This window comes from Hemicordylus capensis, chromosome 5 (assembly GCF_027244095.1).
Source record: "Hemicordylus capensis ecotype Gifberg chromosome 5, rHemCap1.1.pri, whole genome shotgun sequence".
Taxonomy (NCBI): domain Eukaryota; kingdom Metazoa; phylum Chordata; class Lepidosauria; order Squamata; family Cordylidae; genus Hemicordylus; species Hemicordylus capensis.
Window position 1 is genome coordinate 122,779,942 of NC_069661.1, and position 23,030 is coordinate 122,802,971.

A 23,030-nucleotide genomic window follows, 5' to 3' on the forward strand; every position below is an offset into this window, starting at 1 on the left:
CATAGTAAAGCAGGTGCTTTGTCTACTGTTTTAGCTCTATGCAATGAAAAGAATTAGCAGGCAAAATTTAATGGACCAAGCATCCATTTAATGCTAGCTTTTCTAGGTATATCTTATTTTCTTCACAAAACACCCCACACAAGCATGTGTTTTTTTTTTTTAAGAAAACAGGAATTTTCCATAAGTTAGAATGCTGCTTCCAGAACATGCTCTCCCATCTAGCAGATGCTTTCATCTAACACCCTACTTAAAAGGGTTTCAAACTTCAGTGTAAAGCATACATCTTGCTCTGACTCACAGGCAAACAACCTCAGATCAGTGATACATATGTTGGTAACCTCCAGACTTGACTACTGCAATGTGCTCTACATGGGGCTGCCTTTGTACATAATCCAGAAACTGCAGTTGGTACAGAAAGCGGCAGCCAGGTTGGTCTCTGGATCATCTCTGAGAAACCATATTACTCTCATACTAAAAGAACCGCTACCAGTAGGTTTCTGGCCAAAATAGAAGGTTCTGGTTATAACCTATTAAATCCTAAACTTAGGCCCAAGGTATTTAAAGAGAACATCTTCTTTGCCATGAGCCCCATTGCCCATGGAGGGCTTCATCTGCAGTTGCTACCAGCTCATCTGGTGGCTACACAGAGACATGCCTTCTCTGTTGCTGCCCCAAGACTCTGGAATGTGCTCCCTGCTGAAATGAAGCTCCTCATCTCTGAAAACTTTTAAAAAGTCCTTAAATACTCATTTTTTTTCACCCAATCTTTTTAATTTGACTATGGTTTTAAATTGTTTTAAGGTTTTCATTTTTGTCTTAATTTGTTTTATGTTGTAAACTGCCCAGAGATGGCAGTTTGGGGCAGTCTACAAGTCTGATAGGTAAGTCATGCCTCAGGATGTTTATACAAATGTATTTTCCTTTGTATCTGTGGGGTGTCCAGAACTTGCAAGATTTTCTAGAACCAATCAGGAGTTGTGTTAAAACAGAAGCAACATTCTGAACAGTAAACAGCTAGCCTGGGTAGGAACACAAAGAGAGAGAGAAGCCCTATTTGCAAACACACATGCAAGGGAGAAAGCCTCCTAGACATGGCCTCCAACACTGAACTGACCATTTTCTCCAGCCAGCTGTGCATGTGGTGTTTATCTAAGTTGTATGTGTGGAGGGCTTGTCTACAAAACTTTGAAACCCTACCAGATCAGGACTACAATATCACATAGTTTGAGAGACAGATACACATACTCCACCCCTATGAAACTTGCTCACTCAAGAACTACAAGTCCCAGAATTCCCTAGTTCCTGGCATTTCCTATGCACAGACAGGAGGAACCAACAGGGTGCAGCAGATGACTGATAGCAACATGGAAGAACAAGCACGACGACAAAGACATTTAAATCCCAGGTACAGGGTGATCCAATGCTGTGATATAATATGCAGGCTTCAGAACAGGGGAGTAGCAAGGTTGGAGTGGGCCCAGAGACAAGATTTTAAAATGGTTCCCCGCTCACTGAAGCTCAGCTCATGACGTAAAGAAATCTTAAATGAGGCTGAATAGTGGTAACAAAAAGCATAGTTAGATACTTATCTGTCTCCCCTATGTGCCACAATAGAACATCATCCTACATTATTTTTAAAAAGATTTTGTAAATTGTGGACGATGCAATTCATTCAATGGTACTAGAGAAAGACATGCTGTTCTGGTAGCTCCAGGTGTTATTAATCAACCCACATCAATTTCAGAGGATGAATACAACTGAAGGAAGCCCGGGCGGGTGTGGGTCTGGGAGAGTCAGTCATGTGACTTGCCTCTGGGAGGCCCCCCAAGGCAGTGGGCCCCCAGACAACTGTCTCCCCTTGCCCTATTATAGTTATGCCCCTGCTTCAGAACATATGCAAGTAAATATGTTCAGCCTCTGGTCTTCAAAATACATAGAATTGATACTACATTCTTGGGACAGACAGGCTCTAAGGAGCACTTGCATATAACTGATATACTGCTAGAACTGTAAGTATCTTAAACAAAAGTAGCTAAGAAAGACCTAAAGGACATCAACTAATCTTGAGTTTTTCAAACCAGATGGAAGAACCTCAGATTTGAAGATGGAATTTTTCTTTAGCAAGTTAGCAAGTAATCTATAAATATGTTTTACATTTTAAAAGGATTCCAGATTACTTATAATAATCTTAACAAATTACAATATGCACTTCTCCAAAGAAGATAAAGAAAATCTGGTGCTAACAATAAAATACTGAGAAAACAAAAATAACTTTTCAAAGACGGGAATGTATTCAGTAGTGATGAGATTAATAATAAACTACCTTTTCCTCTATTTCTTTGAGCTGTCGCTTCTGAAGTTCAATTTTGTCTTCTAGCTCCCGAATTCTCTGGAACAAACAATGCAAAATTTAAAAAAGAGACATTAAGTAGTAGGTTGCCAAGCAATATCCAGGTATTTATACACATGAACAACAAATTGCCCAAATAGGTGATGCCATCTTCTCCATTAGCCTGTTGACTCATTCAAGAACTACGTTAACTGTGTACCAGGGAAACACAACCTTTTGGCACCAGTGTACTCCATGGCCATGCCCCCTGGCACCTATGAGTTCAGCATGTGTCTGAGGAGGTACAGCCATTCACACACAAAAAAGTATCTGTGTACTGACATCGGAACACAGGTACAACACAAGTCTGAAGAGGACTGCACTCTTCAAATATATATACTGGCCCCAAAATCTATGATTTGTACCATCAAGCTAACCTTTGACTAGAACACAGACAAAATCACAGCACAAGCTTAAAAGATGTGCACGAACATTCCAAATAATACAGGGACATGGTGAAATGTAATGGAAATTTTTTTGTAATTCAGGGATGAAGCAAGTGATAAAAATCCTGGCTTTCTGTTTTCTCCCCCAGATCCAAGTTTGAGGATCTGGGGGAGAAAACAGAAAGCCAGGATTTTTATCACTTGCTTCATGGGATTTTTTATGGGTTTTGAGTGAACTTAGTCTTTTTTCCCTTCATGGGTTTAAAGGTCAACCAGTTATATGCACTGGTGCTTCTTAAGCTGGGGCGGGGATCACTCCAATACAGATTGTACTATATTTACCCAAATAGACTCTGCATTTCATATTTATATAGATAAGACTTAGACTATCCGCTCAAGAAGTAGAGGTTACATGCAGGTTATATCTGTAACTTATATACATATATATGTTTTAATAATATCTTAAATAAAATAGATTATATATTTCTATAAAATACATAAAACAGCACAGGATGTGTATGTATGTGGCACCTTGCAAATAAAGAAAAATTCTCACATGTTAAAAACTTCATGATCAAAATCAATCTTTAAATCTGACTTAAGGATGTTATCTGTACATTGCTCATGTAGTGACAAAAATACAATACTACATTAAGAGGTTTAGAAGCAGCTTAATAGTCCCGGTGACTCAGGTACATCTTATTGGATTTGCATTCATCAGCAAGTCCACAAAAGCAATTTGGTAATTTTAGCACAACACAGGCAAAGGAGGATTTGCTAAGCTGCTTAGAGACTCAGCTTGAAAATGTTTGAAAGGTTCAGTCTGATCTACAAGATATGCCCGACAGAAGAACTCTTTCAATCAATCAGCCTCTATTACAGTCAGAGACCAGCAGAAAAAACTACATAAAATAATAGAAGAACTCTTTCAAACAGCACTATCAACCTGCAACATGTTCTAGAATGTGAAAAAGTGAAGGAGACACCAGCATCAGAAATATCCTTCAATTCACAATGGTAAGGAATTGAACTTTCAACACAATAATGCCATTTGCTTAGCAAAACGTTACGTCGGTTGAAGTGTGATGTTATATGTTACATAGATGGAAATTGTGTGGAATGAGACTGAAGTTAATAAAGCAACACCTGTCTGTAATTAACTATGTTGAACTACTTGGTACTACAATTGTTTTGAAAGTTGCTACCGACGATGAGCCATGTTTCAGGGAGCACCTTGAGTTGATGAAGGGCTTGCTTCCTCTATACATAGCAAGACTAACTTGTATTTTAACAGCAGCCATATCAAATCACAAGCAATTATTGAAACTTCCAGATTTTTAGGACCATACAAGACAGGTTAAGCAATCACATTTGTTGTTTTTTGTCTCTGCCCCATTCACATTCAGAAGGGGAAGGGACTAATTTTTATAACAAAAGAAAGCATGGGATGATAGGAGCTGAGCTACTGCCCCTCTCATTGTTAGTTCACTGTGCTCTGTCACTTTAAACGCTTATCTTCCAACCCAACACTGATGCCAAAAATGAACTGGGCTGGGGAGAAATGTTTATGAAACATTGGGGCTCATGGCGGTAGGGTAGGAGGACATAGTCACTCATCTCAGCCATGCATAAAGGGGTAAAATTTATGGAAATTTTGAAACCATGGAGAAAAACAGGGTTTTTCCTGGGGGGGGGGATTGAAATTTGGAGGAAATTTGAAATATCTATAATACATATTTCTGTATTATATTTAATCTTACTTTACTGTTTTAAAGTCACACAATAAGCTAGCTTATTTAGCTCCTGCCTTAAAATAAAACTAAGGCACTTAGACTTTCAAATGTCACAAATACGCTAAATAATAATTACAATTATACCATCTAAAGATCGAAGCAGATTCTGAATTTAAGATGACCCCCTTGAAAAGCAGAGGTTAAATATCGGTTATACCTGAATTTATGCAAAAGGAACAGCACTCTGAATTTAAGACAACCTAGACTTGGATTGAGATAAATACAGTATGTAGAGCTAGAAATTGATCTGCAAGTTGCTGCAACCCTGAGTTATCTGGACATTTCTGGTATTTTGCCAGTTGAAAATTAGGGAGGGGGAGTTGAAAGATGCAGTAAGATGCTGTTGTATTCTATCCAGTAATCTTTTGCAGTTTGTTTGTTTGGACATTTGTCCCAGAGGGGATCCCGTAGAGAGTGTGGTTGGGTGGAGTCAGAAAGGAAAAGGAAGGAGAAAATGGAGTTGTTGCTTTAGTTAAATCTGCATAAGATTGCCTTGTTTTTATAGCTGCTTCCTCCATATAGAAACACTTGGCAATGAGATTTTGAACCAGCTAAGTATGTAAGCCTGCAAAGCTTGTGAATGTTCCTGCAACCTCATTTCATTGCATCACTGGGCCTACATTCCTGAACTGCTTTTTACTGTCGCTGCCACTGATTGTTTCTCCAACTTCCTGAGTTGCACAACCCCTGAAGGTATTTTTCATCAACTAGCCGACCCCGCACAGAGCATCTGTGTGCTCTTCGGGGCTGGCAGTTACCTCTCCTCCCCAGTGCTGCCTCCACAGACGGGCCCGCCGCCATTGCCTGCCTCTGCGGCTGGCCCGCCACAGGGCCGAGTGCCGTCTTCTCCAGCGGGCCGAGTGCCGCCTCCACGGGCGGGCCCACCTCCGGGCTGAGTGTTGCCTCTGCCGCCAGGCCGAGTGCTGCCTCCGGACCCACCACCAGGCTGAGTGCCACCTCCACCGCCGGGCCCGCTGCCACTTTCCTCCACGGCTAGGCCCACCTGCTGTTTGCCTCCCCGGCAATGCCTGCCGCCGCCTCTAGTCTCCTGGGTGTGCCAGCGCCCAGCCAATCAGTTGGGGTGCCGGGACGCACATTTGAAGGCACACCCAGGAGAAATATATATATAGATCCTGGACTCTGTTGTTCACTAGATGTCCACTGCAGCATGGCTCAGATCCCACCACCGCCTTTTTTCTTGTCCACCCCAGGAGAACCTGCTCTTCCCTAGAAACAATGGAGGTCCTATATCTGCAATTACCTCCTCAACATACAGAGCCCTGATTTTATTCCAGCAAAGCAGAAGGCTAGAAGGTTTCACTGCCTGAGCCCTGAAGGGCAGAGAATATATAATCATTTGCCCTTTCCTGCCATTTTGGAAGGGGATGCCAATTCTTATGAAGCTGCTCTTCAAGCCTTAGATGATCATTTCAACCCTACTTTGAATATGATTGCTGAACACTACAAGTGCTCTTCTAAATCCCAACTGCCTGGTGAATCTATCGATCAGTATATCACAGCACTGCGTGCCTTAAGTGTAAACTGTGAGTTTGCCAGCTTTACTGATGAAATGCTCAGGGATCAGATTGTTATGAAAACAAACTGCTCCAAACTGCATGAAAAACTGTGATTGGAGCAGAAACATACCTTGGATAAAATTATAGAGATGGCTAGGAGGGTAGGAAAATGATCTTCACTGTGCCAGATCTCTCTCTTAGGTACACCAAAACACACCTGAAATCAAGGCTGTTCAGTCTAAATCCTTCCAAACTCAATCTTCTCCTATGGCACTGCCCCAGAAAGTGGTGGCCCAAGAAAGGAGGCGTTACCAATGCTGGAGCTTTACAAGTAAAGGGGGATTCCCTAGCCTAAGGAGGTACCTTTAATTTCCAGGTGGCAGGAACGCCGGAGGCAAATTGCGTGGTGACGTAAATGGCCTCCATGCATGTGCAGAGGCCCAAACCAGGCCACAGCCACCCCAGGCTGTCATTTGGGAGGCCAATGGGGTGGGGCTTGGAGGAGTCCCCGTCCCGCCTTAGGTTAGGGAATCCTCCATTACTTGTAAAGGGAAAGCCTTGCCGGATTCCCCTTTACAAGTAAACCCACAAACCAGTTCCTAGAACCAGGTCTGGTCTGTTTCAAACTCAGACTGCCGGAACCAGGCTGGTTGAGCCCAGCTCAAATTGAGCCTGTTTGTACATCCCTAACCCATAGCATTGCACTAACCACTTAAGACTATAGCATGCTGATATCATAGAACCTGTTGATTTATCAGAATGGGTCTCTCACATTCTTCTTGCACGGAAATCAAATGATACACTTCAAATGTGCATAGGTTTAATAGATTTGAGCATGGTCGTGGATTGTCATCCACTACCTAATACAAATGAAATGCTGCGTACTCTGAAAGAGCCCTCTGTGTTCACAACTTTTGACTTTTTTTTGGCTGAACATCAAATTCCTCTGCTCAAGAGATCTAACAAAAATACAACATTCATTACTCCAGAGCATTTTTTTCAGTACAAAAGACTGCCCTTTAGATTAGCCGCTGCAATTTCGGTATTTCATATAACAATGCATGCAATTTTTGAGACTACAAATGGAATCACTTACTTTCAGGATGACATTTTAGTATATGGCAGAAACATCAAGGAGTGTGATGGTAAACTGAGAAAAGTCTTAAGAAACTTCCGACAACACGAACTTACTATCTCTGCAGAGAAATGTCGGTTTTGCACACACTCGGTGACATACTTGGGACACACAGTATCTCATAGTGGCATACATCTGCAAACAGACTTGGAGAAAACTATTTGGGAAGCACCAGAACCACATAACAAGGATGCACTTCGCTCCATTTTAGGATTCTGTATTACTCTAAATTTGTTAGACAATTTGCCTCAAAAGTTGCTCCATTGCGTCTTCTTTTTAAAAAGAATGTAGCATTTAACTGGGATGCTTCTTGCAAGACTGGTTTTCAGACTATCAAATCAGGCATTGCTGAAAGTCCTGCTCTCACTTCTTTTGACACCAGCAGGCACACTATTGTAACCACTGATGCTTCTGAATATGGTTTGGGTCTTGACCCAGCAAAAAGGGGACAGGGGAGTTACATTTGCCTTTGCTTCCAGAGTGCTTAGTGTATCAGAGAAGATGTCTTCTCTCACTGAAAAAGAACTTCTAGCATGTTTCTGGGCAGTGAGGCACTAAAGGACTCACTTGTGGGGCACTGTATGGTTAGACCATAAACCCCTATCTGCTTTATTTACTACTCGGGGATCAAGTCGAGCCCAAGAATAAGCAAATGGATCACCAGACTTATGGATTTTGGTTTCCAGATGGAATATCTTCCAGGTCTTCAGAAAACAACTGCTGATTGTTTACTTCCTCCTCCAAGCCAAGAGCAGATCCCAGAGGACAAAAATGAAAGTTGTAATGGCACCAATAGCTTTATCCACTCATGGAGTTATCATGTCTTCTGAATGGAAAGCAGCTCTCAGAGCTGATCAAGTGCTTACTGAACTTACACCTTACATAACTAATGGTTGGCCCTGCAAAAACATGGTACCGGAACATTTTCAACCATACATGCATGGAGTGAGTGAGTTGCCTCTTTCTCAATGAACTGCTGTGGAGGATTGATTGTTTGGTGGTGCCAACCTCCTTACAAGCAAAAGTGATCAAAATTGCCCACAAAGATAAGCTGGGCATGAACTTGACTAAAAGGAAAATCAGAAAGTTTCTGGTGACCAGATATGGACAAACACATTGAAAATGTAATCTGGCACTGTATGGCTTGTGCTGTATCTGACAAATCGCAGAAGACTTTTACTACCCCCTTGACTCCAGTAGAGTATCCCAATGGTCCCTGGAAAAAACTTACCCTGGATATAATGGGGCCTTTTGATAATCAACCAGCAAAGCAAAGATTTGTTATAGTGATGGTGGATTACTATTCCAGGTGGCCAGAAGTTTCATTTCCTGTTAACGTTACTACAAACAAGGTGATCCAGTCCATAGCTGTAGTTTTTGCGAGGGAAGGTCTTCCTGAAGAACTAGTGACTGACAATGGGGCACAGCTTACCTCATTTGAAATGGGGCAATACTTGCATAACCACAAGATAAAACACATACTATTTCCTTGTACCATCCTTGAGAGAATGGCTTAGTGGAAAGAATGAACAGATTAGTTAAAGAAAGTTTACAACTCGCTACTGTGCAACAACAACCCTGGAAAGAGGCAGTCTGTGAAACTATTTGCTAATCAAACTACTCCTCATTCTACTACAGGAAAATAACATTTTGGACCTCACCAAGCTTCCACTAAACTTACCCTGGCAACAACGGATGGAGTTACAAGTGCAATCTCACCCTGAGGATGCAGGGATTCATTATTGGGTAAGAGAGAAGCAACAAAAACATAAATACCCTTCAAGAGGGAAGGGAGTCTGATCTTAAGAGAGGAACTTAAGAGGAATTTGATCTTGCCTCCAGTTTTGACCTCGCAGAAGAAGCTGATGAAAGTGATGGACAATCCTCGGTACCAGAAGAACAAACAGCAACTGTGCAAGAGAACCCAAGACTTTGGAGAAGTGTGCATGACAGGAAACCATCTAAAAGACTTCAAGACTTGTCACTTAATTTTAAATCAATTCAAATTTTGTTTCTTATAAAGAGGAGGGATATTGTATTCTTTCCAATAATCTTCTACAGTATGTTAGGACATTTATCCCAGGGGTATCCTGTGGAGGGGTGGCGGGGTGGCGCATAGAACCAGAAAGGAAAAGGGAGGGAATGGAGAAGCAGAAAATGGAGTTGTTGTAAATCTTTAGATAAATCTACATAAGATTTCCTTGTGTGTGTGTGTATGGGGGAAGCAGCTATAAAACAGATGCAGTTTATGTACTTCCTTGTACGAAACTGGGTGCCAAGGTGAGGTGGGATAGAACCAGGAAGAGGCAGATTCCAGACTACCCAGTTTAAAAGATTAGGTTTCTTCTTCGGCTTTGCTACCACAATAAGCCTCTTGAAGATCTGTCCCCTTTGACTTTCTTTTAACTTTATCCACACAAGCTGACAGAGCAAATCAGCTAGATCATGGGTAAGCAACCTTGACTCTCCAGCTATTCTTGAACTCCCATCATCCCCAACCACAATTTATTGTGTCTGGAGATGATGGGGGTTGTAGTCCAACAGATGGATAGCCTTGACTAGATAGTATATCTACCAGGCCTGCACAACTGGGATCCCTGATTTTGATACAAACGCGCTACCGCCACTGCATTGGAGGTGAACATTTCAGTGTGGATAGCACCAAGCAGTAGATGCTTTTTCTGGCATGGATGGGGGCTTCTTGCTGGAACCAGAAGTCACCCACAAGACACTGGGAAGGTTCACACGGAATGACTGGCAGGCTCACAGGGACATTTCGTGACTGTAGTTTCTCCCAGAACTTCCCCATGGGTGCCTGGGGACTACACCTTACCAGCATCCTGTGTGCACTTTCCCAGCATTCCCTCAAGCCTTCCCAGCCTTCTGGAATCCCCAGATTCCAGAAGTTCCCATGCATGGTCTCCTGGTGTTCCCACATGCCCCCCCCCCCAGCTTCCTGTGCGCAACTTCTACGCCCACACTGGAAAAAGTAAACACTGCCTGCTGATGTCTGGAGTGTCCAGCTGGGGGCGGGGGTTGTGATTGTGTCACAACTGGAGATTCCAATTGCACAGGGATAATATCTACCAATTTCCAGACCAAAGAGGATAACTGCCAGAACCAATCACAAGCAAAGAAGGGCCCAAGGAAAAGCCTAGGGCGGTGCATTCCTCTAGTAAAGACGTGTCCTGTGAGAGTCAAAGGCTGAAACACACCTGGGATTTGAGAGTTATATATAAGTCTATATTATACTGGATTAGAATTGTAATTATCTAATATTTTTACATAAAACATTTTCATATGTTTTTCATAAAGAGCAATGGGCAGGAAGTGATCATATTTTAAAACCTTATCTTGCAAAGATTTTCATACATCATTCTAAAAGAGAAAATATTTCATAAGAGGTCTGTCCCCCCACCCCCAATTTTCCAAATGTTTCACATTTTTCTATCTCTGGCCTTAAGGGAAAAGATGGGAGGAAACCTGTTTCCCCCACCAGACTTTCACATCCCTATTATAAAAATTAGACCCTCTCCCCATTTAAGATGTGAATAAAGCAGAGTGAACAACAAATATGGCTGCCTCAACACCTGTGGCTCCACTGTGCACATAGATCTTTTTGAGAGAAGGAGCACCTTTGTTTCTATAACCTCACGGATGGCTCACATTTGCATAATGGAAGTGTGTCTGTGGAACTGTTATGATACCCAAGAGCATAGGGCAGCAGTTCCTGCTTGCATAGAGCATTGTGCATGTGTGGGAGTCTAAATCACGATGCGTTAATATTTTGTAGAATTTTATACTGCACAGAGCTACAAACATTAAAAAACAAAAACAAAACTTCCCTCGGATCCTTCATACACAATATTTTTTAAAGCAAGCACTCATATTTATTAGCAAAAACAAAAACAAACCCAGAAATGTGAGCAAATCTTTAACATGATATTGAAGATGGTTTTAATATTACTGACTGAAGAAACATTCTAATGAATCTCATCTCAGCAATAATTTAATATTTTACAAGATCTGTCCGAATGAATGATGAAAAATCAATATGATGACCCAATTAAAAGGCAACAAACCTATCAAAGTAAAAAATTGCATAACATTCAAGATACCTTAATACAATTAAAACACTTGATTAAAATAGTGCATTATTAACACCTTACAAAAGAATAAGGCACAACAAAACAGCACTTCAGTAAATGGTATTTAAATTTGGCTTATTGATTGTATCCCAGGTATTAACACTTTTATGTATTAGGATGAACTCACTCTCAACACCATATAGATAGTTGCAAATTGCAATTTTAACACAAAGCATGTGTGACATTTGGCTTTCTATTATTAACCTTTTAAAACACACACCCTTCTCAGAAAGATATTCAGCTGCAGAACTACACTGAAGTCCACACAGCCAAGTGTCATCTTGTTTGACTTAAAAATCCAAGATCTGGCACAACCTCAAGTTGATCAGCATGGCAGAAATAAACCACAAGGAAGGTGCAACTTGACTTCCAGTTCTCAAAACCTCTCTGTACATAAACAGCAGGTAATTTGACTTCCTGCCCTCCCCTTTACGCTCAACCATTTACCAGGATAATCCTTTTACCTGTTACACAATAAGAGCATTACTCTAATCTATAGAATAAATCTGAAGCACTAACTTCACCTTCTGCATAGAAGAAAGCTGGAAGCTGCAGGGATCACTTCTTAAACAAACTAGGGCCAAAAATGTGGTATGTATTATATTGGATATAATCCAGCAGATGTTAGTTGTTACTAATGACTAAGCTACTTGTTATGTGGGAGATAAGTGATCAGAACTCCAGTTTTTATCCTCTCACTAAAAGCAGTGATGGGGAGGTGTTTTGGATCAAGACCATGTCACAGAGGAAGGAAGCTGAACCCCTTCCCGCTGCAAATCACCCTCCCAAAGCTTAGCTGGAGAAGGAAAAATACCTATTAGGTTTTCCCCTTTGTAGCTAAGAGAAGCTTGGGTTTTTGTTTTTGTTTTATAATGGAAAGAAAAATATATTGGGAGATCCAATCGCTGATCTCCCATGTAATGTGTAGATTGGCTCGAAGCCCTATTGAAAGCATTATTGCTATCTCTGTTCTTGGAAGTGTCTATAGTAAAACACAAATCCCCAAACAAGTGAAATTAAAGATACTTAAAACAATCATAAACTACAGTTTCAAATCTTCGATTAGGAGCAGCGTTGGAACAGACATAATACTGAATTGAGAGGAAATTGTTGCAAGAGAGGGCAATGCACAATCCTGTGACCCACTCCCTATACCAGGCCATACATCTTTCTGCCCAACCCTCAGGTTAGGAAAAATATAGGGTACCCCAAAGCAAACATAATCTGATGCTTCATAGAATCATAATCATTTTTTAAAGTGTTTTACTACACTGCAAACTATCTTGGGGTCATTGGATGAATGGTGGTATCCTAAATTAAAATAACAACACAATGATGATGATGATGATCATCATCATCTGACAAATTTGCCAAATAATCAGACATTGCAGGCATGCTGCTATATATGCCATGTAATCTTCGTCTCATTTGGCTACTGGTTTCAACTAATGCTTTACCACAGCATTTTACTAATCTGATAGGTACTTTGCCAGTTTCCTAGAAGGAGGTGCAGCTGTCATTGTTTTGGCAACTATGGTATGTTCTTTTCCAGCTTTGCCAGATACATTACAAAATATTTTATAATGAATACGACTCAGTCTATCAGAAAGCAGTTGGTTTTCATTTTCCTTCCTCTGTTTCAACACCTCACCACAACCTGTTCAGGCATGCCTTCTGCAGACTGTGAGTAGAGCTTAGTGTCTGCATAAAAATTAGTCCTACGATTACAAGGGAGGGGATAGGATTACATTTCAAACTGGGATATGGGGGCCATTTTGTCTGCTTTGACTTGTATACATCATAAAGGCCCTTAACCAAGACCGGACGACTGAGAACCTTAAGAATGTTGGCCGAATGAACGGAAAATGATTGAGAAGCCCCCAAATGGTTGTAGTTAAAGTGGAGATAGACACATGGTGCCTGGGCATGCAGAGTGCTAGGTTACCTGCTGGGCTTGCTGAAGCAGCTCCATGCGCTCATGCAGGATCTGGCTGTCAAACTCACGGCTTTGCCTCATGATCTGCCTCCGCACCTTCTCCACTGCGGTGCGCAAGTCGTCCTTCTGGGCCTCATTCAAGGACTCGCTCACTCTCTTCCCCGACTCCTGCTGCAGAGCATTATAAAGTGTGGCTTCCAGCTCCTGGATTTTCTAATGCAACCCAAATCACATACAAAACAGTCTCCCGTTTGAATACGGAAAGCCAACACAACACAACAAGAGCGGCAACAACAGTAATGCACATGGGGTGGAGGGAAGCCTGCGGAGTACAAGGACACGATTCAACAGCAGAGAAGCAGCCGCCAAGTGTCAGAAGCAAGTGAAGAGCATTCCATGTGAAGTGCGCACAAGACTCTGCTACAGTACAGGCACTGTGCCATTGTTCATGGAGTGATTTGCTCAGTCAACCAGACTTGTCACCAAGTTGTGCAAAAGGAGAACATGGAGAGGAGCCACAGCTCAGTGGCAGAGCACATGCTTTGCATGCAAAAGGTTCCAGGTTCAATCCCTGGCATCTCCAGTCCAAAGGATCTCAGGTAGCATGGCTGGGAATTGACCTCCACCTGAGAACCTGGATTGCTGCTGTCACTCAGAACAGATAACATTGAGAAAGATGAACCAGTAGTCTGTCTTAGTATAAGGTAGCATCATATGTTCAAAGCAGATCAGATTAGAAAATCCCTTTGCGACTGATGAACTAGAGACTCCTTTGTTTCCTGTGGATTGTTAAGCCTATCAGTACAGTCAACCACCAACAGAAAGTGGTAAGCAACAGGAGCCCAGTGGAAGTTACAGTTTTGTATTTTCCTCACTGGAATTCTCCCCTACATTAAAATATATGTTGTAATGCCATGGGTATGCCAGTATTTTTAAATTTTGCCCTAGTTAACTATATACTTCTGTCAGAAGCAAGATCCTGGGAGATGTATGTCCATAGCCAAAAGCAACTGGCTTCCACTTTCATGACTTGGCATACAACAGTGGTGTATCAACACATAAATCCTCAGAGCAATTGTTACCAGCTTTGAAAGAAAACAAAATACATACTCTTGAGACTGCAGGGCAGTCAGCAAAATGCCATTGGATTATGGCTCTGTATTTCATCCAGGCAGAAGAATCCTGAGCAAAATCATCCTAATAACAAGCTTCCTATTCAGTGCAGAGTCCCACATTTGCAAGTTAGCAGAACTCCAAGCAGTGGCCCCAGTCTAATTCATCATATTTTCCACAAGCCACTGACCAAAGTTAAATGCCAACAACACACTGCCATTTTTTATTTATTTTAGAAATAATGGCTTATGAGTGGGGCCAGGAAATGAAGTCAATGCATCACATAGCAGGTTAGGGTCAAAGTCAGGGTGAAATCTAGCAGCTCATGGAATAGAATCTAGGGTTGTGCTTTTTTTTTTCTGTTTTGTTTTTGGCCCAAATCCGAAACATCCCCATTTTGTTCTTTGTTTGAAATCAGCCAATCCGAAACACTCCAATTTTGTTCTTTGTTCGAAATTGCAAAATCCAAATCCAGAACGCTTTGGATTTTAAAAAATGGCCCTGGGGCAAAACTAGTGGGTGGCGGTGGTAGTACCCAATGGGTGGAAACTATCACCCAAATTTCAGAGGAATTGGGCAAAGCACTGATTTTTGGTGAATTTTTGAAGTTTAAGGTTTTTCCCATAGAGAATAATGGAGGTTTCAGCAAAAATATAGCTTTCATGTCGGGGGGAAAGGGGTGGCCCAGAGCAGAGTAGGGTGGGTGGTAGTGCCCAGTGGGGGCAAGAAAGCTGCCAGAATTATTTCAAAGGAATTAGGCAGAGGGCTGATTTTTAAAGATTTAATGGAGTTTATGCATCTTTAAAGTTCTTCCCCATAGGGAATGATGGATATTTCAGCAGCCCCATAACTACACTTGGGGGGCAACAGGGTGGCCCAGAGCGAGTGGTGGTGTAGAGCACATAAGGTGTCAACCACCCCTATGGGTTGCTAACCCATGGGGTACTGGTTTCTGAGATGTTTTGAGTGTAGATTCTCTGATAGCATATGAGAGTGGATTCATTGTTGTAGAACATCTCATATGCTACCAGAGAATCTACACTCAGAACACCTCAGAAACAACAGAACCCGGCACCCCATAGGTTAGCAACCCATGTGGGTGGTTGGCACCCTATGTGCACTACACCACCACTCACTCCTGGCCACCCCAGTGCCCCCCAGGTGGAGTTATGGGTCTGCAGAAACCTCCATTATTCCCTATGGGGGAAAACCTTAAAGCCGCGTAAACGTCAACAATTCCTAAGAAATCAGCCCTTTGCTCTATTCCTTTGGAATCTGGGTTGTGGCAGGCACCCCTTGGGTCACTGCCACCCAACCCACTGTTTTGCCCCTAAGGCCCCCTTTCTGCCCCAAATGTGCCCCAAAGACATGTCAACTTCATGAATTCTTTAAAAATCAGTCCTTTTCCAAACTCCTTTGGAATCTGGGTAGCAGCAGGTACCCAGTGGGGCACTACCACCTGACCCATTCTTCTGCCCCCAAAGCCCCCTTTCTGCCCCAAATCCACCCCAAATAACATCAACATCACACATCAACAACAGCAGAGCTTTGCAAAGAACCAGGCAGATTTCCAAAGGTCATGCATATCCACACCCCCCCACCCCAAATGCAATTTATTATTACATTTATATCCCGCTCTTCGTCCAAGGAGCCCAGAGTGGTGTACTACATACTTGAGTTTCTCTTTCACAACAACCCTGTGAAGTAGGCTAGGCTGAGAGAGAAGTGACTGGCCCAGAGTCACCCAGCTAGTTTCATGGCTGAATGTAGATTTGAACTCGGGTCTCCTCGGTCCTAGTCCAGCACTCTAACCACTATACCATGCTGGCTATTTTGGCTACAAAACAGCCGAAATGGCCTGTTTTGTGCACAAAACATTTTGTATCCAAAACGAAAACGCACATCCCTAATAGAATCTGAAGGTGTGGGGTGAACTGAATACTAATGACATTTTCTTGGTCTGTCTCCAGCACTTCTTGGCTTCCTAGAACATGATACTGGCTAATGTTGCACTTACAGGCCAGTAAAATAATAACTGGTTGCTAACCTCACAATAAGACATCTTGTACCCTATGGTTTTGTCTCCTATTTCAAAGAACTGCCAGTCTGAGTGATGGGTGGCATGTAATGGATAGAAAATGGCTCTTGGAAGTTATGCAGTATCATTCAAATGGAGCAGCATATTTGACCAGGAGTTCTAACATGGGTTTCCCTTGCTGTTGTTGAACAGGGCAACACCCACCTTGACTTGTGTGTGAAGAAAGGGAATTATATCTTTCCCTGACCACACTGATGAAGAACTAAAACATAATAACCAGCTTTAGGATTTTAAATATGTTCCCTCAATACCTCTCACATATTTGGCATCCATTGCATTATCAAACTACAGCATAGAGAGATTAGATATCAGGGGAACAACAAGTAACCAAGAATTTGTGGTTTACACACTCAAAATGCATATGTTGTTATTCTGAGGTAAAAACACCAGATTCTATTATCCAGGAATCCTGGGAATGTTAGCCACACATTCTTGCTGTCTTCTTTGGACAATAACTTGTCCTCTTGGCTAAGCAGGGTCCACCCTGGTTGCATATGAATGGGAGACTAGAAGTGTGAGCACTGTAAGATATTCCCCTCAGGGGATGAAACCTCTCTGGGAAGAGCAGAAGGTTTCAAGTTTCCTCCCTGGCGTCTCCAAGATAGGGCTGAGAGAGATTCCTGCCTTCAACCTTGGAGAAGCCGCTGCCAGGCTGTGAAGACAATACTGAGCGAGATAGACCAATGGTCTGACTCAGTATATGGCAGCTTCCTATGTTCCTAAAACTGCTTGAAATGGCTCCCCATGTGACTGTCTTGAGTTGTGAAGATGTTTAATGCATATACAACTGCCCTGACAGAAGAATTTTCAGATTGCAAACTTTTATCCCAGGGATATATGACGACATGGAGAAACATGCCTTAATTCACAGGGTGAGCTATTGCTCACCAAGAGATTGTACTGTAGAATCAGTTACCAGGGGAAGCCTTTCCAATCCACTCTTACATGTTGCTAGTTGTTTTTGGGGCTCAGCTCAAAGAACCTAAGTCCTGGTTCAAAGGGCCTAAATGCATGTTACTCATGATAGATCTCCTAGTACTTTTGTTAAAGAAATATATATGCTTGGAAGTCCTGCAAATTTGATTGCAACAGTCCTGCTGGAGAAGGGGTTGTTAGCGCCCTTTCCACACAGGCTGTTTTTGAGGTTACATTTCCCCCCACCCTAAGCTGCGTTCCTACTTGTGTGGGGGTGGGGGGGGGCAATATAAAAACTTGCAGATACCCATATTTTACCACAGTAGATGGGAAAGTAGCCTGGGAAGAGGGGAGTGTTTGATGACAAACACTGTGATAAGTGTTTGGTGAGCATTCCAGCATGTGAGTCCCTACCCCTACAGTCTGAAGCTATACAGCCCAGACATAGGTTTTCCAGCTCAGTAAGAATTAGGCCAGCATTTCATATCTACCTGTACACTAAGGAAAGTTTAGTAGTACTTTGTTTCTGCACTTGGAAAGGCTAGAAATAAATGTTATTTCTAGGCAAGGTGAAAAAAACCATGAAGAAGTTACTTGATTTTGACTAGTGTTGTTAGTAGTTTGAGCCCAGCTCTTGCAACCATAGTTTCCTTCTCTTTTCCTAGGCAGTTTCTGGTGTCTTAACATAGCAGAAGAGACAGTATACATATAGGCTTATACAATATTTTAAAATGATTGTATTTTGTTCAAACTGATCACACACGCGTACACACACACTTTTCCTACCATGTAAGCCTGGTCGAGAGCTTGTTTCCTGTAATCAAGTTCTTCTTCTAAATAACCCTTCTGTTTACTGAACAGGTCCTGAGTAAAACACAAGGAAGGGTTTGTTCTTTAGCTCAACTCAAAAGCAGTTGCAGTGGTTATAAGCTTGGGCAGGTCAGGTGTTAATCACTAATCTAAGAGAGGAGGGAGAGAAAGCGTGTGCCACAGAGCATATTCATGGTTAGATAACTTAGTGTCGAAAACAATACTATTAAAAACATGTTCCATGGCATGCCTTTTCATAAGCACACCTGAAGACAGTGGCTCCTTGTTTTTTCAACGAAGCCCCCAGCTAGGGGCTTGAAACCTTTTCCACTTGATCCTGCAGGTTGGTTGGTTCAGAAATGTTCACTTGATAACTTACAGTTGAATGTATGAACTGGCTTCATAGAAAAGCACTGAATATGAGTTGTCATCAGGTAAAGTTCTAACTATATGATTAGGGCTGCTAACTCTGCTGCTGCTCCTGAAGATTCCCCCCACCCCACTCCATTTTTCCCTTTTCCAGGAAAATTCCATTATTCTGTTTCACACCTTGTCCCTGTCCCCAGCCTCTACATGCTGATTGGTTCTATGCATTCAGAGCACACACATGTACAGGCTCTTTCCATGTGCTGGGAAACTCTAATAAAACAAGGCTCTCAATTGTGTTGAGCCAGGCTGTGAGCCAGGCATCATAGAAGACACCAACCAAGGGTTTGGCAGTGCTGCAGTAGCAGCAAGCATGGTGACTGAGCCTGGCTTAGGATTTAGCAAGCTTCCCGGTAAGACATATAAGGGAGAAAGTGTAGGAATTGAGAATTCTAAAGCATTGCTATTAGCACCGCAGTCACCTCTTCTGGCCACTAGAAGAATGATGAGATATGTTAATAGGTCTCTATCTTGGTCAGTTAAGAATCAATTAGAACTGTTCTGTTGTTGTTTTGAAGGCTAGTGCCTTATTTCTGTATGGTTTTGTTTTTTTTAAATTAGGGGTGTGTAGAACCAGTTCAAACTCAAACCGGACCAGCCTCAGAAAAAGGCGGCCAGTCCAAGTTTGAACTGGACCGGGCCCAGTCCGATATAGACTGGTTCAACCCAGTTCCAGGGGCTCTGCTTGTAAAGAGGAATCTGGTGAGGATTCCCCTTCACGAGCAAAGGGGAATCCTGTCTCTAAAAGGGTTCTAAGGGCAGCCGGGGGGAGGGGAGGTGGCGAGAGGGCACCTTACCGGATTCAGTGGTGGTAGTGTGGCAGAAGCTCCCCTAAATCCCTCTGGAGCTCCCCCCAAGCAGTGTGGGCCAGTGTTGGAGTGCAGGGCACATGCCCAACAGGCCTCTGCACCAAAATGGCCACCGCAATGGGGGTGAGGCCTGGAGCAAGTCAAGGACCGCCCAAACAGGGTGATCTGAGGCAGAATGGAGGCCTGCGGGGGAGGGGGAGCCTCCGGAGATCATCCTGCAGCCTTGGAGAAGCCCCCCCGGAGGGGATAAGTAAAAACAATAATATTTTTTTTTAAACAGAAAAAGCTCAAAAACACCCCCACCTCCGAAAAGTTGAGGGGGTTGGTCTGATGTCGAGCTGAACTGGGGGTGGGTGGGTTCGGCTCGACATCAAGCCGTCAAAGCGAACCAGTTCGATGTCAAACCAGTTCAACATTGAACTGGTTTGCACATCCCTAGTACTGATCTGCGTGTATAAGTTTACACAGAACTTAAAGATCTAAAAAGGGCTACTGTGCATGAGTAATGAAGATCTTTATGTAAACTAGTCTTGATGGGTCGCATTAAGAAACCATACTGGTGTCCCTATATGTAAAGTGGAGGGGCAGTGTGCCTACTGAATAGCAGTTGTAGGTAAGTAGTGGCAGGACAGGGAATATGCCTTCATATCCTACTTGTGGACTTCCCAAAGGCATCTGGAAGGCCACTGTGGGAAACAGGATACTGGACTAGGTCGGCCTTGGCCTGACCCAGCAGGGCTCTTACATTCTTAGGAGCACTTTAGTTTAGTTTATGCCTTGGGCCTGATTCACACATGGTTCATCACTTGATCAGAACAACATCAAGAGATGACTTCCACATACAAATGAGTCGTCACAGACACAACAATAAGTTTCAGATAACTTCAAACAGTTCTCCTTGACTTTGCATTCAGCTTTGAGTAAATAAGGGGAGATAGACTGTTCTGTACATACCTTTAAAATGCACAATGTGTGTCATTGTGTGTCAACAGGTCATCTGTTAGCCAGGCTAACCTTTCAACTACTAGCTGATGTGATAGAAGGCTCTCAGCTAAGGTGTGGAGTTCCTGCCCCATTATTGCAGAGGTGTAAGTACATCCTGTACGTCCAAATATATATGTATCATATATATTGACATGCAATATATATATATATAACATGCAATAATCTACATATCTCTTTCTAAAATTGACGTAAAGACACTCACTGTTCCTAGTGGGGTGGAGGGGCCTATACTGTTTGTAGGGACCACCAACCCTTGCAGAAAAACAGAACAGGGTTAAACAATCACCTCACACCAAGCTCCACAAACTTCCCCAACAGACAGTTGCCCATATGTCATGGAATATCCCTGTCAGGTTTAAGGAAAACATACATTGTTGATGGTTGCATATAACCATGAAGCTCTTCTCACGATCAGTGAGAAGAACTTCTGGCGGGTCTGCGGGGAGAGCGGGCTTAGCCTGGTCTCCCCGCAGACGAGCAGCCTCCAGGCCCTGGGTGGCTGGATCAGCCACCCACATGACTGCTGGCTCCGTCACAGAGCTGGTGGAGGCTGCGGGGATCAGGGGCCGTCTGGCCCCCAGAGGTTCTAGGATGCCCTGCGCATTCTGGAAAGACCCCTGAGGCTGGGAGGCTGGCTGCAGTCAGGGGTCTATTCATGTGTCACCACACACAGTGGCGGTGGCACACGAGGAACAAAATGAGGTTAATATGGCACTCGCTCTGTTAATCTCATGTAAGGGGTGGGGGAATTAGGCGGGCTAGCCGCCTTGGAACCACCGGGCTCGATTCCGTTAGCCCGCTTTCTACTGATTGTGGGAATAGCTTTCGTATATATTAAGCAGAAAAATGCAACATGCATCCATGTTCCCTATTATTTGCAAAAATAAAGAAAGAAAAGAAAAAAAGAAAGGTTAACAGTTTTCTGACCTTTTCATTTTCCAGGTCAATCATCTTCTGAGTGAGGGCAGCTTCAGTCTCTTCTATTTGTTTTAGCCACTGTATGAAAATGATGGTGACAAAATAAAATCAGAGGCTGCAACACAGCTTATGCCAAACGTTTGGTAAGTAAAGATTCAAGTCATATGCCTTAAATTCTATTAATTGCTCAATTTTGTACTCAACAACTAATTAACTCATTAGATTTGGACATTTGAAAACAATTACTAGTTGTAATGAGATAGTATCTCCTATACTGAAATGGATTCATTCCATCTTCCATACATTGGGCAGCTTCAGATTTTATTTATATTTACATTTATATCCCACTCTTCCCTCAAAGAGCCCACATGGTTATGGTTATCCTCACAACAACCCTTTGAGGCAGATTAGGCTGAGAGATAAGTAACTGGCCCAGAATCTACCAGTGAGTTTCGTGACTCTGGGGATTTAAACCTGGGTCTCCCCAGTCCTATTTTAACTCTGTAACCACTACAGCATGTTGGCTATCATTCTGCTTTAATAGGGGCTCATAATTTATGTTCTTCACAAACTGGGGAAACTCATATTTCCCACATGAGTGCAAATGCAAGCCATTATGGAACTTAACATGTTTTTTCTTTAGTTTGGACAACAGAGGGTATCTCCTAAAAATCTTATGGGCGACACAGCCTTGAGAGGATATAGCAGCATTGTGCCAAAGGCCCAGAAGAGGCCTAAATCCTAGCAACAGCAACCTCAAATTATGTTTTCATGATAATATTTTCCCCAATTGACTTCAGAAGATCGCTCCTAGGAGGAAACGCTGTTTCCAAGAGCACTTGCCATTGTGTGATCCAACTGTAGGCTCTTACAGAGATCCCTGGAGCCCTAATTGTGACTCATTTAGCATGTGGGTTGAAAGCAAGTCAGGCAAATTATTTGTCTGTGTGTTTTGAGTTGTGAGCGTTGCATTGCTGACAGTATACACGTGCGCCCTATTCTCATGATTATTGATCTGTTCTGTGCATCTCTCAAGGGGAGCTTTCGTTTTTCAGTGGGCTGCTAAACTGCTGTAGGTACCCCTTCTTGGGGCAATGCCCATTCAACAGCTGCCATGCTAGAGCTGCTTTAAATGGCTGGCCATGGGTGGCTTCCCCATGTGGCAAACTATCTGCAATGTCTAATCAGAGAAATCATGCCCTTTTCTCCATGCCCCTGCAACACTTTACTTGTTGCAGCCTTAGATGTCCCAGACTCCAAATCCCTATGGTAACCCACTGCACAGGGGTGGAAAACCCTTGCCAGATGAATGTAGCTGTCATAGGTGACCCTTTAATATAGCCTGGATATGGTGACCTCTTTTTTTTTTTTTTTGGCGCAACGGCCCATAGATATGAAGCCACTGCACTGCCAGTCTGTGAAGACAATACTGAGCTAGATAGACCAACGGTCTGACTCAGTATATGGCTTCTTCCTATGTTCCTATATAGTCTAAAAAAAGACATACTCTTCAGTTGTCCCAAATCACTCTGGGCTGTCATGGCTATCAGCTAGTAACTTCAGTTAATTCACTATCCCAGGAGAATCATTATGGATATTGGCCTTCCTTCCCAGTCAAGCATGCACAGTGGT

General features: G+C 42.8%; 1 protein-coding gene and 1 long non-coding RNA gene across 21 annotated transcripts in view; one reads left to right on the forward strand and one right to left on the reverse strand.

Moving 5' to 3' along the window:
- JAKMIP1 (janus kinase and microtubule interacting protein 1) overlaps positions 1–23,030 on the reverse strand; it is a 212,443-nt gene that overhangs the window by 77,318 nt on the left and 112,095 nt on the right. For 13 of the 17 annotated variants that reach the window (XM_053251866.1, XM_053251862.1, XM_053251864.1 and 10 more), the window contains 4 exons: positions 21,408–21,476; positions 18,217–18,294; positions 13,314–13,517; positions 2,324–2,389 (listed from right to left, as the gene is read on the reverse strand). In XM_053251866.1, coding sequence (XP_053107841.1) covers positions 2,324–2,389; positions 13,314–13,517; positions 18,217–18,294; positions 21,408–21,476 — 417 coding nt within the window. Of the gene's footprint in view, positions 1–2,323; positions 2,390–13,313; positions 13,518–18,216; positions 18,295–18,362; positions 18,390–20,535; positions 20,575–20,686; positions 20,733–21,407; positions 21,477–23,030 lie in introns of those variants that run through there. The other 4 variants (XM_053251861.1, XM_053251873.1, XM_053251872.1 and 1 more) reach the window with 4 other exon arrangements.
- The window catches only part of LOC128325940 (uncharacterized), a 41,028-nt gene that overhangs the window by 10,799 nt on the left and 7,199 nt on the right, over positions 1–23,030 (forward strand). For 3 of the 4 annotated variants that reach the window (XR_008307755.1, XR_008307754.1, XR_008307752.1), the window contains exons 1-2: positions 20,465–20,563; positions 21,423–21,541. This is a non-coding gene — a long non-coding RNA (uncharacterized LOC128325940). Of the gene's footprint in view, positions 1–20,464; positions 20,564–21,422; positions 21,542–23,030 lie in introns of those variants that run through there. The other variant, XR_008307753.1, reaches the window with a different exon arrangement.